This window comes from Vanessa cardui, chromosome W (assembly GCF_905220365.1).
Source record: "Vanessa cardui chromosome W, ilVanCard2.1, whole genome shotgun sequence".
NCBI classification, from domain to species: Eukaryota; Metazoa; Arthropoda; class Insecta; order Lepidoptera; family Nymphalidae; genus Vanessa; species Vanessa cardui.
The window spans coordinates 8,349,496-8,363,135 of NC_061153.1; the positions used below are offsets into that span (position 1 = coordinate 8,349,496).

General features: G+C 35.4%; 1 protein-coding gene and 1 pseudogene across 1 annotated transcript; one reads left to right on the forward strand and one right to left on the reverse strand.

The window, feature by feature from the left end:
• Positions 1–5,837: 5,837 nt before the first annotated feature.
• LOC124542706 lies at positions 5,838–6,863 on the reverse strand (annotated as a pseudogene).
• Positions 6,864–8,521: 1,658 nt separating this feature from the next.
• Positions 8,522–9,226, forward strand: LOC124542552. The gene is made up of 2 exons (XM_047120491.1): positions 8,522–8,536; positions 8,864–9,226. The coding sequence occupies exons 1-2, from the start codon at positions 8,522–8,524 to the stop codon at positions 9,224–9,226; spliced, it is 378 nt and encodes a 125-aa protein (XP_046976447.1).
• The last annotated feature ends 4,414 nt before the right edge of the window (positions 9,227–13,640 follow it).

Consider the following 13,640-nt stretch of genomic DNA (forward strand, 5'->3'; position numbering starts at 1 on the left):
GTAAAAAACCTTGGTCTCCTCATAGATACTAACCTCTCCTGGTCCGTGCAAGTTGCAGAAGTAAGTAGAAAGATTTTTGCCACTATTAGCTCTTTCAAACGTCTGAAGCACCTATTACCGGTTAAAACAAAAATTTGCCTGGCTCAATCACTACTGCTCCCAATACTGGACTACGCTGTCTGTAGTTATACAGACCTAACAGAAGAACAGCTAAACAAGCTTGAGCGATTACAAAACGTCTGTATCAAATTTATTTTTGCGCTACGTAAATTCGATCACGTCAGCGAATACCGTAACCAACTGAAGTGGCTTACAATTAGACATCGCCGCAACTTGCATATACTCTCCCTTCTCTATTCTATTCTTTATAATCCTCTATCTCCTAATTACTTAAAAACTCGTTTCTCTTTTTTAGGCACTGACTCTGATTGTCATCTTGATCTGCGGTCACGAAGTGACAATCGCTTAAAGATGCCAACAGCTCATACTCGCTTTTACAGTGAATCTTTTACTGTTAAAGCTGTGAAGCTATGGAATATGCTTCCCCCGGAAATCCGTCGGTCTAATTCTATTTATATATTTAAACGTCGTGTGAAAACTCACTATCTTTCCTTACAATAAGTAATGTATGTACGTTTATTGAATATGTATTATATATAAAAATGTTATATGTGTGTATTTATATTTATTTTTATGTATCTATGTATGTAAGTATATACATATACATATATTTATATGTAACGTATGTAGGTTATATATATTTTATATTAGTATGTATATTATAAGTCATTATTTTCGTTTATCATGAATATTATTTTATTTTTATTTTTTGCACTATCCTGTTTCTGCTTTTGCAAATCCTTTCACCAAAGGTTGTCTGTTAGAGATTGCTTTAGCAATAAGACCGCCTTTGCACGCTCTTATTTTCTTTTCTTTGTTGTAATTGTTCTCTTTATTTGTATGTCCTTTCATTGTGTGTGCAATAAAGTATTAAATAATAAATAATAATAATAACCTCCCAACTCCTTTTATAGTTTTAGGTGACTTCAACAGCCATCACTTTTACTGGGTTTCTGATAAATGCGATACGAGAGGTAAAATGATTGCTGAATGGCTTGACGAGAATAGTGATATATTATTATTAAACAATGGTCAACCTACTCATTTTGACAGTAACACTGGCCGTACGAGCAATATAGATCTAACTTTGGCTTCACAAAATATAAGTTCCTATTTTGAATGGAATGCCTTAGATGATTTATATGACAGTGACCATTTTCCAGTTTTAATTAAGTCGTCTATTTCACAAGACATACAAACAAACATTAAACTACTAAAAATGGAAATACGATAAAGCTAATTGGTTAATGTTTAGTGAAGTGTTTAGAAGTCAGTCAAAATATTCCCAGATTACCTACTTTAAGCTCTAAATTTGATAACTCTATTAATAATATAATTGAAAAGTTCACCAAACTAATTCTCGAAGCTGCTAACAAATCAATACCTAAAACATCTGGAGCCTATAGGAAGAACAATTTACCATGGTGGAATAATGAGTGTAAAATTGCAATCAGAGAAACCAAAAAGGCTTTAAAACTCTTTAAAAATATGCCAGAAATGACCCGAATTCAACATATAAAATTGAATATTAGAAAAAAAAGAGCTTATTATAGAAGACTTCTCAAAGAAAGTATAAAAGAGATATTGGGAAAATTGGGTGTCATCCATCAACAATAAAACTCCTGTAGGGGATATGTGAAAAAAAAAACAAAAACTTAATCACTGTAACCTATTCAGATACATCATACTCGAAAAACTTGATGATACATATACCTCCAACCCATATGAATGTCCCTGTTTATTAGCTAAAACCTTTGCAACCAATTCTAGCTCAACTAATTATGATGAACAATTTTATTCTTATAAAAATAGCCAGGAAATCGAAACGAATTTGGATATTTCCGATAACTCAAATCCAATTAATAAGGAATTATCAATGCACGAACTGTTATTAGTCTTGTCCCAGGTCGGTAATTCCAGTCCAGGACCAGACAACATATCTAACACTATAATAGGTCACTTGCCTGACAATGCTCTTGATTATTTACTTAAATTATACAACTATATATGGAAAAAGAAGGTTTTTCCAGATAGCTGGAAAAAAGCCTTAGTTGTCCCAATATTAATACATAACAAAATATCTAGCCTAAAAACCAGTTACAGGCCTATATCCCTAACATGTAACCTGTGTAAAATATTAGAAAAAATTGTAAGTAAAAGAATCAGATGGTACATAGAAATAAACATATCTCTATTAACATATTTCTATCTGATATTGTCAAAAAAGAAAATGAAGAATAGAAACGTACATTTAGAATTAAATAACGACACTATCAAAGAAGTTAATCATTTAAAAATTTTAGGCTTAACATTTGATAAAAAAATGACTTGGAATACACATATAAATAAACTAAAATCAGAATGTTGCAAACGTTTAAATATAATAAAAGTTTTATTGTCCACAACTTGGGGGTCTGATAGAAAATGTCTAATTGATACCTATCACGCATTAATAAGACAAAAACTAGATTATGGCTCTGTGATTCCACAAAAAGTCGTACGTTGAAGTCCTTGGAATGCATTGTAAATACATCTGTTAGACTTAGTATTGGTGCTTTTAAGACAAGCCCTATCAAAAGTATCTTAGCTGAAGCAGGAGAAATGCCCTTAAGAAGAAAAGAACTTGTTATCCTGTATTCTGTCAATATTCTATCCCAACCTGAAAACCCAATCTTTACCTATTACACAAAGTAACGTCTTCTGATGCGGAATATGAATTCCAACCTAATTTACCAGAACCTCTAAGAATAAGAATAGCCAAATATTTAACAGAAATAAAACTTGAGATCCCTCCAATTTCAACAAAGAATTTACTTAGCATCGGGCCACGGAATAATCTTAATTTTCCTATTATAATTATATATAATTTAGAAATAACCAGTAATTTGAAAAATAATATTCCCCAATATGTATATAAAAACTTATATTACGAAATCAACAATAAATATAAAGACTGTAAAGTTTTCTATACGGATGGCTCAGTTATAAATGGAAGATCAGGTTGTGCAATTGTATCTGATGATATTTGTTATCGATATCGACTTTGGGATTTTTATTCGATTTTTAGTTGTGAAGCAACCGCTATATTAAAAGCATTAAAATTCATTCACAAAGAGTCTAATTCAAAGAAATTTATAATTTATTCCGACTCGAAATCATGTCTGATGTCATTACAAAATAGCAATAAAAATAATCCACTTATTACAGAAATAAAACAGAAAATAATCGATCTTCTAAAAGATAATTACATATTCGAAATTATATGGATTCCAAGTCAAGGAATAATTGGCAACGAAAAAGCTGATAGCGAAGCTAGAAAAGCAACCAATGAAAGAGATGTTTGTACTACTATCAAATCTAGTCCACATGAAATGAAAAATACATCAAATATAAAATAAAAACAGCCTGGGATCAATACTGATCACTTCAAGAATGTACTAAGTACATATAACGCGCTGCGCGCCCTGTGAGCTAGACGTATATCCGTGTTCTCTTCTATTGATAATTCTAAAAGTGAAGTTAAAGCAATAAAATCGTTGAAAAGTTTTTTTTTTAAGGTTTACAACTTACATCTACAAACTTTCAAGTGAAAAAACAGTGAATTAACATGTGTATAGACAAAGTTATTCAATTATAAAACATTGTTATAAGTTTAATATTGTGCTCGGTCACTTAATATTAATAATTTTTTCGTATCTACCCGTTATATAAAAAGTGATTATAATATTACATTCAACAATTTCATCTCAACTTTGTAGCTCAGCCGTAGATGCTTGGAATCATACTCTAGAAAGTCATGGTTCAAACCCCATCTAAAGCAGTCTTTTTCGCTTTTTAAATTAAATAAATAGACCATTAATTCACAGACTGCTGAAGAAACTAGAATTTGCAAATTATAAAGTTGTTACGAATTATAAACAAGAAAAAAAAATGTCTATGATACAGTGGAACTGTTGTAACGAAAAAAAAAGATGACGAAGAATATATGTGTTGCGTTAAATGTATGAAAAGGTATCACCGGGAATGTTTACAGTCGATCTCACAATCCGGCTTACACATAAATTAAGAATGTCTAACCGAATGGATATGTCCATCTTGTGTGCCAAGAAGGCCGAAGGGTAACAACAAGAACACTCCAGTTCGTGGTAAGGACACTACGTCAATCAGTGATCATAATATAACTAAAAGATCGAACAAACGTGTTGCTATTTCATCGCCAGAACACACAAGCACTTTACAACAAGACGACTTAAGAGAAATAGTCAGGGAAATTGTTAATACAGAAATGAAAAAAATGCTTACAGAGATAACTACATCTATTAAATCTGTGTTAAATAGTGAATTAAAGGTTTTAAAGGAAGAAATCTCTGATATGAAAACTTCAGTGAACTTTATTAGCAACCAATACGACGAGTTTTTAAAAGAGCATCGTGCAAACGAAACAGCAATAAAGGATCTTAAGGAAGAAAATAACAAATAAGTGTCGACTATTGATACCTTAAAGGCACGCGTAAATGATCTAGAACAAAGGTCCAGGTCCAACAACTTAGAATTACAATGCGTTCCAGAATCAAAAAATGAAAATTTGATTAAAATCGTTGAGCAGCTAGGTAGTGTAGTAGGAATGACAATAACAGACGATGAAAATTATGAATATTACTAGAGTTGCCAAAGTCAACCGTCAAAGTACCCGACCAAGATCTATAATAGTACAATTTAATTCTCGTTTAACCAGGGACAAGATGTTGGCTGCAGTCATAAAATATAATAAAATCAATCTTAAAGATAAACTGAATACTACAAACATAGGACTTGGCGGAGAAAAAAAAAACCATTTATGTCATGGAACACCTATCACCAGAGAACAAGGCTCTTCATGCTGCGACGAGACTAAAAGCTAAAGAAATAGGGTACAGATACACTTGGGTTCGTAACGGTCGTATACTTATTCGGAAGGATGACAACTCGGATTACAAAATAGTTAAAAATATGGAGTTTTTAAGTAAGTTAAGCTAACGTATAAGGTAGGTTTCATGTAATTAATGGATTCCTAAACGTTTGAAATTCCCGTCTATTAATGTATTGTATCAAAATGTCCGTGCAATCAGAACCAAAACGCACGGATTTTTACTGTAACGCAGCTACAAATGAGCATGATATCATTATCTTGACTGAAACCTGGTTAAATAACTCAATATCGAGTGGCCAACTATTTGATAAGAGTTACAATATATACAGAAGAGACAGAGAAACTTCTTAACTTAGTTATAATGGCGGTGGAGTAGTAATAGCTGTAAAAAACATATTATATCCTATAGAGTTAGTAGTTGGGAAAGTGATTGCGAGGATTTGTGGGTAGTAATCGATGTGCCTCATCTCAGTAGTATCCGCCATATAGCTTTGTGTGGGATAGACCTACCGCCACCAGTGAATAGGGACTTGTTGGATCACTTTTTAAATAACTGCAATAGAGTTTCGGAACAACATAATATGTTAACTTGTATTATTGGAGACTTTAATTTAATAATGTTGTCTTAAATTTTCGCGATTATTACACATTTAAATAAAACTAATTATAACGGATGAATCGCGTATATTAATTATTTTTAAAACATCCCGACGTTTCGAGCACTTTGCAGTGTTCGTGGTCACGGGTAGACTAAGATGACATTTGTCTATTTGAAGAACAAAGGAAATATTATTAACAACTACCGCCAACGATTTCTCAATTGATATCTTGAGTAACGTTCCGGTTGCACGCAGAAGGCACTAACTGTATCTTTAGGTCTTGCAGTCTGTTGGATTTGGGATTTTAAATTTTTAATAAGTGGATCCCAGGTGTTAGAAAGTCTCCAACCATCTTCTCTATTGAAGTTCGGATGTTTTTAAATTTCAATAGCCACGCGTATCATTCTAGGAATGAATCTGTGTTCTCTAGCGAGGATCTGTGGTTTATCAAATCGGATAAAATGGTTAGGTTTATCCAGAGCATGTTCACAGACTGCAGACTTAGAAGAACGCCTATTTTTGACATCTCCTATATGTTCCTTGACCCTGGCACCGATACTTCTCTTTGTTTGGCCTATGTAAGATAAACCACACTCACATTCGAGTTTATATACTCCTGCAGTTTGTAAAGAAATATTACTCTTGATAGGTCTCAAGAACTGGCTCACTTTCTTATGAGGCTTGTAAACGGTTTTAATTGAAGCTCGCTTCAAGATGTTGCCAATCCTGTCTGTAACTCCCTTCACATATGGTAGAAATGCAGGTTGTCGCTCAACTGTGGGTGGCTTGATACGGCTTCTGCGATGCTGGCGAGGCACGGGCAGCTTGTTCTGATGGAGTGCAAGCTTGACCTGACGTAGCTCGTCCTCTAGGTGTTCAGCATCGCAGAGATGGTGGGCTCTCTGAAACAAAGATTTGCCAACGGTAGCTAACTGGCTAGGGTGGTGGTGCGAGTCACCATTGTGGTATTTGTTGGTGTGTGTGGGTTTCCTATAAACTGTGTGACTTAATGTATTGTCAGGATTCTTGATAATAAGGATGTCAAGAAAAGCTAAAGAATTATTTGCCTCTAATTCCATAGTAAATTGAATGTTTTTATTTATAGAATTAAGATGTACTAAAAATGCAGATGTCAGATCACTAGGTAATATTGTGAAAGTGTCATCCACGTACCGTTTATAAAACCTAGGTGTTATTGGTCCGGAGCGAAGAGCCCTCTCCTCCAGGTCTTCCATGAACAAATCGGCGACCACGGGGGATACTGGAGAACCCATGGCTACCCCGTCAACTTGTACATAGAATTCATCATTCCACAATAAATAACCAGATGTGAGGCAGTGATGTAACAGCTCTGCATATTCAATAGGCATGTTGTGTGTCAGTAGCTTCCTCTTGACAATTTCGATGCAGTCTTGTATGGGTAAGCACGTAAACGATGACTGGACATCAAAACTAACCATTGTCTCGTTGTTGGTTAATTTAAGGTCTTTGATTTCACCAACAAACTGGTAAGAATCCTTGACATACGCCGCAGTGTGTCCTCGGAGGGGTGATAATGTCCTTGCTATGTGTTGAGCCAATCTATATGTTGGTGTATCGATTTGGCTTACAATAGGACGCAGCGGAGCACCAGTTTTATGGATCTTCGGTAACCCATACAGTTTTGGAGGCTTTGCACATGTAGGCACGAGTGATTTTTTATCCAGATTTAGTTTTTCTTGATGTTTTGATATTAATGCGGATGTCTTTTTAAGAATGTTATTAGTAGGGTCTTTAGTTACTTTTTTATAAGTTTTTACATCCGATAAAGCGATGTAAAAACTTATAAAAAAGTAACGAAGCCGGCCACCGAAAAGAAACCTTACTCGTGATGAATCTATTGCACTGAAGAACTTACGCAACAATAAAGACATTACAGTCCTCCGAGCAGATAAGGGAAACGCGACCGTTGTGATGGATACGTGTGATTATAACAAGAAAATTTCCGCGATTTTATCGGATGTAAGAGGACGAGCTACGTCAGGTCAAGCTTGCACTCCATCAGAACAAGCTTCCCGTGCCTCGCCAGCATCGCAGAAGCCGTATCAAGCCACCCACAGTTGAGCGACAACCTGCATTTCTACCATATGTGAAGGGAGTTACAGACAGGATTGGCAACATCTTGAAGCGAGCTTCAATTAAAACCGTTTACAAGCCTCATAAGAAAGTGAGCCAGTTCTTGAGACCTATCAAGAGTAATATTTCTTTACAAACTGCAGGAGTATATAAACTCGAATGTGAGTGTGGTTTATCTTACATAGGCCAAACAAAGAGAAGTATCGGTGCCAGGGTCAAGGAACATATAGGAGATGTCAAAAATAGGCGTTCTTCTAAGTCTGCAGTCTGTGAACATGCTCTGGATAAACCTAACCATTTTATCCGATTTGATAAACCACAGATCCTCGCTAGAGAACACAGATTCATTCCTAGAATGATACGCGAGGCTATTGAAATTCAAAAACATCCGAACTTCAATAGAGAAGATGGTTGGAGACTTTCTAACACCTGGGATCCACTTATTAAAAATTTAAAATCCCAAATCCAACAGACTGCAAGACCTAAAGATACAGTTAGTGCCTTCTGCGTGCAACCGGAACGTTACTCAAGATATCAATTGAGAAATCGGTGGCGGTAGTCATTAATAATATTTCCTTTGTTCTTCAAATAGACAAATGTCATCTTAGTCTACCCGTGACCACAAACACTGCAAAGTGCTCGAAACGTCGGGATGTTTTAAAAATAATTAATATACGCGACTTTAATTTAAGTTGTATTACCTGGAGTGTAGGTCTTAACTCATCTAATAGTAATATTTCCGCGACAGCGCAAAGTTTACTAGATTTCATATCTGAAAATGGACTACGACAATGTAACTCTATTACTAACAACAAGCAAAAAATACTCGATCTTGTACTTGTTGATTTACCTGCATGCTCCCTAAACTATTCTTATAATTCTGTAAGTAATGTTGATCAATTGCATCCCCCACTTGAAATCAACATACCAAATTTAAAACGAAATAGATTGACAGTGAACGTATCCCACAAGCGTTTTAATTTTCATAGGGGTGATTACGATTCAATTGATGAGTACTTTTGTTGACGCAGGGTAATCTTCATAGATACCCGACTCCTGGGGGGGAGGCCGGGTTATGTGAGATTGTACTCACTAAAACCCCCTGCGATGGCCGCCACAGCACGGAAAACGGAGAGGCTCCGGGATCTTTCGCAGCACGTCCGCGGCCTCTCCCGTGCGTTGCTCCGCTCGTGGCTTGCGGAGCCCTTCTCAGGAGGGCGAAGATGGTCTCGCCCTCCCCGCACCCCTCGCTGGTGCGTCCATGGGCAGTCCGGGGCCTACCGGACTGCGGTCCTCCTCTCGGCCGTATGAAAACGGATGCGTGAGACCCCCATCTCACGCACCCACGGCCGGAGGGATTGCCCTACTTATTCCGCCCCAGGCACTGGGACTTGGAGGCCGTGAAGGCGACCCGCAGGTCGCCTCCGCCGGGCAGGATCGGCCCTCTCCCGAGCCCGCCCCGCAGTCTCCTTCTGGACCATGACGGTCTCACAGAAGTTGACTACGGCCTCCCACGCCGATTCCCTGCGTAGCATCGCCGACGCGACTGCTCGCAGGGAGAGATTTTGCCCGATTTGCTGGACCAAGACTTGCCTTTCCGCGGTCCACGCGGGATACGCCTCTAGCGGTGTTGCAGAATATATTATGTATAATTATAACTTTGTACTATAAATGTTGAAAAAGAGTAACTACTGAGTTTCTTGCCGGTTCTTCTCAGTTGAATCTACATTCCGAACCGGTGGTAGCTTCACTTAATGTAGTTTTTAAAATTACTGTAACAAAAATCCTTGAACAAGCTTACAAGAATAAATTATTTTATTAATTGTTTTGTTTTCTTTTCCGAAGTCATTCTAAAACAAAGATGATTAAATCAATTCAATTAATTAACAAAATTGATTCCAGTATTACACTACATTCATATTAAGCATTTTTTAATTACACTTACCATATCCATATCATTTGAATTTGCACTGGAGGGAGTGGGAAGTAACATGTGCTGTAAAGATAAATTTTTAATTTTGCAGTACACGATAGTATTTCTTAATTAAGTAAATGCAAAAGAGTGATTATAGTTGACATATTAGACTATGAAAAGATGCAATATTAATTTTTTTTGTCTATAATACTACAGTAACTGATCACTATGCGACATTACTCTGCATTCATACAAAAATCACGCGAACTATTACTACCTCTTTAATTACTAAAATCAACAATAAAAAGCTAGACAAATCAATGTTACTACTCGATTTTAATCACCTATATCAAATCAGAGACGCGAACAATGCTATAGATAAATTCATACAATTGGTTACAACAGCAATTTCTGAAAATTCATTAACTAGAATAGTTCCATCTAAAAAGAAAATCCTTAAACCATGGATTACTCCTGGATTGCTGCGGTGTATAAAAAATAGAGATGCATTACATAAGAAACTAAAAAAATCCCCAGATAATGATATCTTAAAAATAACTTACAAGAGGTATAGAAATTTTTGTAATAGGATTCTAAAAAAAGTTAAAAGAACATATGACATGCAAGAAATTGATAAAGCAAGCTTTCATCCAAAAGCGCTCTGGGACGCCTTAAAGCGAGTAACTAATACAACCAAAACGAAAAACTCTCCTACAAAACTGCTAAAATTGTCCCCTTCACCAATTGACTCGTGTAATAAGGTAAATGCATATTTTGTAAATATTGGTAAGCAACTTGCAAATAATATAAACAACAGCTGTAATAGTACCCAAACACTATCGTACTTGCATAACTCAAGTGATACCACCGCGACCTCATCTTTTGTTCTGGATCCTACAGACTCTAATGAAATAACTACTGTTATAAATTCCCTTCGTTCTAATGCTGCTACTGGTTGGGACGGCATATCATCCTCGGTTCTAAAGAAATATTCAACCATTCTAGCTCCCGTCTTGTGTCACATTTTTAACCTTTGCTTTGAGACCGGTATATTTCCTACCTCACTTAAAAAAGCAATCATTCACCCAGTCTTTAAGGGAGGTGACGGATGCCTTCCTAATAATTACCGACCTATAGCAGTTCTGAGTGCCCAATCTAAGGTACTTGAACGTATAGTTAATAATAGACTAGTCAAATACCTCGAACATTTTAATTTACTATCACAACAACAATTTGGCTTTCGCAAAAATAAATCTACTAATGACGCTGTTCTGAATTTAACTAATTATGTCGTGCAGAATCTAGATCAAAATAAAAAGGTTCTTACTGTATTTTTGGATCTTATGAAGGCATTCGACACCATTCAAATGAACTCTCTCTTAGTCAAACTTGAAAAAGTAGGTGTTAGGGGACTACAATTAGATCTTTTTAAAGATTATTTAACAAATCGTTCACAGATAGTCAAGATAGATAAAAGTCTTAGTGATGAATTACCGATCCATTACGGCGTTCCACAAGGAAGTATTTTGGGTCCTACCCTATTTCTTGTATTTATTAATGATCTATGTAACCTTGATATCCCAAATGCTAAAATTGTATCTTTTGCTGACGATACTGCAGTAACCTTTGTTGCAAATTCTTGGCTTGAACTCCAGCCAAGTGCACAAACTGGATTAAATGTAATTGTAAACTGGCTTTACGCTCACACGCTTACCCTTAATACATCAAAAACAAATTTTATTACTTATTCAATCACTTCTGCGTCACAACCTAATCAACCTATAACCCTCAAAGCTCACAACTGCAATATAGAAACACAATCTATTTGTCAATGACCTTATATAACATTAGTGGATTTTACAAAGTATCTCGGTATAATCATAGATAAAAATCTCAATTTCAAGGAACATATCAACCTAACTACAAGTAGAGTTCGGAAACTAATATATATATTTAAAACCTTAAGAACTATTACAACTCAAGCCATTATAAGAAATGTCTATTTTGCCCTGTGTCAATCTATTATTACATATTGCATTACATGCTGGGGTGGGACTGCAAAAACTATCCTAAAGCCACTGGAAATTGCGCATAAATCCATACTAAAAGTGGCTACCTTCCGTCCACTCACCTTCCCAACTACACAATTGTATAGTGAATGGAACGTCCTAAATATACGACAGAATTTTATACTGCAGACAATTCTATTACAGCACCGCCAAACCCCCTACAAAAAAATAAACATACGGCGAAAAGACAAGGTCTGTGTAGTTCCACGAGCACGTACTACCTTTAGTAAAAGGTTTTTCCATTACCTAGGGCCATCCCTTTACAATAGGATCAATAAGGATTGTCCAATACACGACTTATCCTACCATAATTGCAAGAAAAGTGCACGTACATTTCTTTCACACATGACCTATAACGAAACTGAGAAATACCTAACCAAGTATAATTAAAGGAAAAAGCATCCACACCAAGACCTAGACACACACACACACCCACACCCACACCCACATACACACACACACACACACACACACACACACACACACACACACACACACACGCACACAAACACTTAAATAAATAACTGTAGAACATATAATATTGTTAATTTTTCTCTTTATTTTTTTATTTTTTTTTGTAAATCTTTATAACGTGTATAATTTTATACTTTATAAATGTGTTTGCATGTTGTACAAAATGTTTATGAAACACCCAAAGAAGGGAAAGGGACTGTTACTCCTTAATACAGATTATTTTATAACCTAGCGAGGAGTACAGTACTACACCCAACTGATTGAAATTAGATACAATTGTACAAATCAATTATAAAACTATAAACCACTCTGTTCAATCTCTTTTTAATGAATAAAGATTTATTATTAAAAAAAAAAAAAAAAAAATTAATTACCTGATTTACATTATCAAAGTCGAATTCATTGGAGTCGACTACAAACTCATTAGGAAGCCAACTACCAATGTCTTCTGTTGGAACTTCCTTAACTGGAGGCGGACCACCACCAGTTTTAAAAACTTCTTTCCTCTGCTCAGTCTTCCGTTTCTTTTCTTTAATTTTCATTAAGCCCCACTGTGCTTTCAACTGGTTTACAGTGCGTGAAGCTCCTTGGCACATACAGTTAAAACTGAAATTAGACATTGGATATGCTTAAGAGTAATTCTTAAAAATACTACAATTAACAAATCTGTTAATAGTAATGAATATGAGTTTGAGATAGAGAAAAACAATAATAGCAAAATTAGATTAAAAAGCACCTCTCTTTTAAATCATTCCATGCCACCACTTTCTTAGCGTTGGAGTTCGTGTCGGTGTTTTTATTTTCTATTTCACGCACTCTCTCCTTCACCAAATCTATTAAGATGATCTTAAAAAGCAAAAACAGGAAATGTTACAAATGCATGCGTGAAAATGACAGTGCAAAATTGCAGACTTGCAAATATAATACAACTGTTACACTAACCTTATCTTCTTCAACCCAATTTTCACTCCTCTGCCTTTTATTAATTTTACTCATTTTTACTTTTTTCAATGTTGCATTTAAATTGAATGACGCGATGTTTGTCAAAAGATAGTTTTTTCAATTTGAATCTGTCCACAGGTAAAAAAATTGTTGTAACTATTTTCTACCATTCATATTTTACCATTTTTTTTTTTACCGAATGGCAATATTATGTACAATAACAGCATTATAGTTATAGGAGGTTTATCGAACGATTATGATTAAAGATTTTTATCGAACGTCTGATAGGCTTAAATGACGTTTTAACTAATATAGGTTTATACCTTCGATAAGTGTTTGATTATGAACGGTTACGGTCTTACCGTTAATATTTAATGCCTCGCTACGCTCTGGGACTTTTCCAACTATATGGAAACAAGCAAAAGTCATACCAATATATAAAAGTGATGATGAGGATGATATATATATATATATATATATATATTATGTTTGTTACC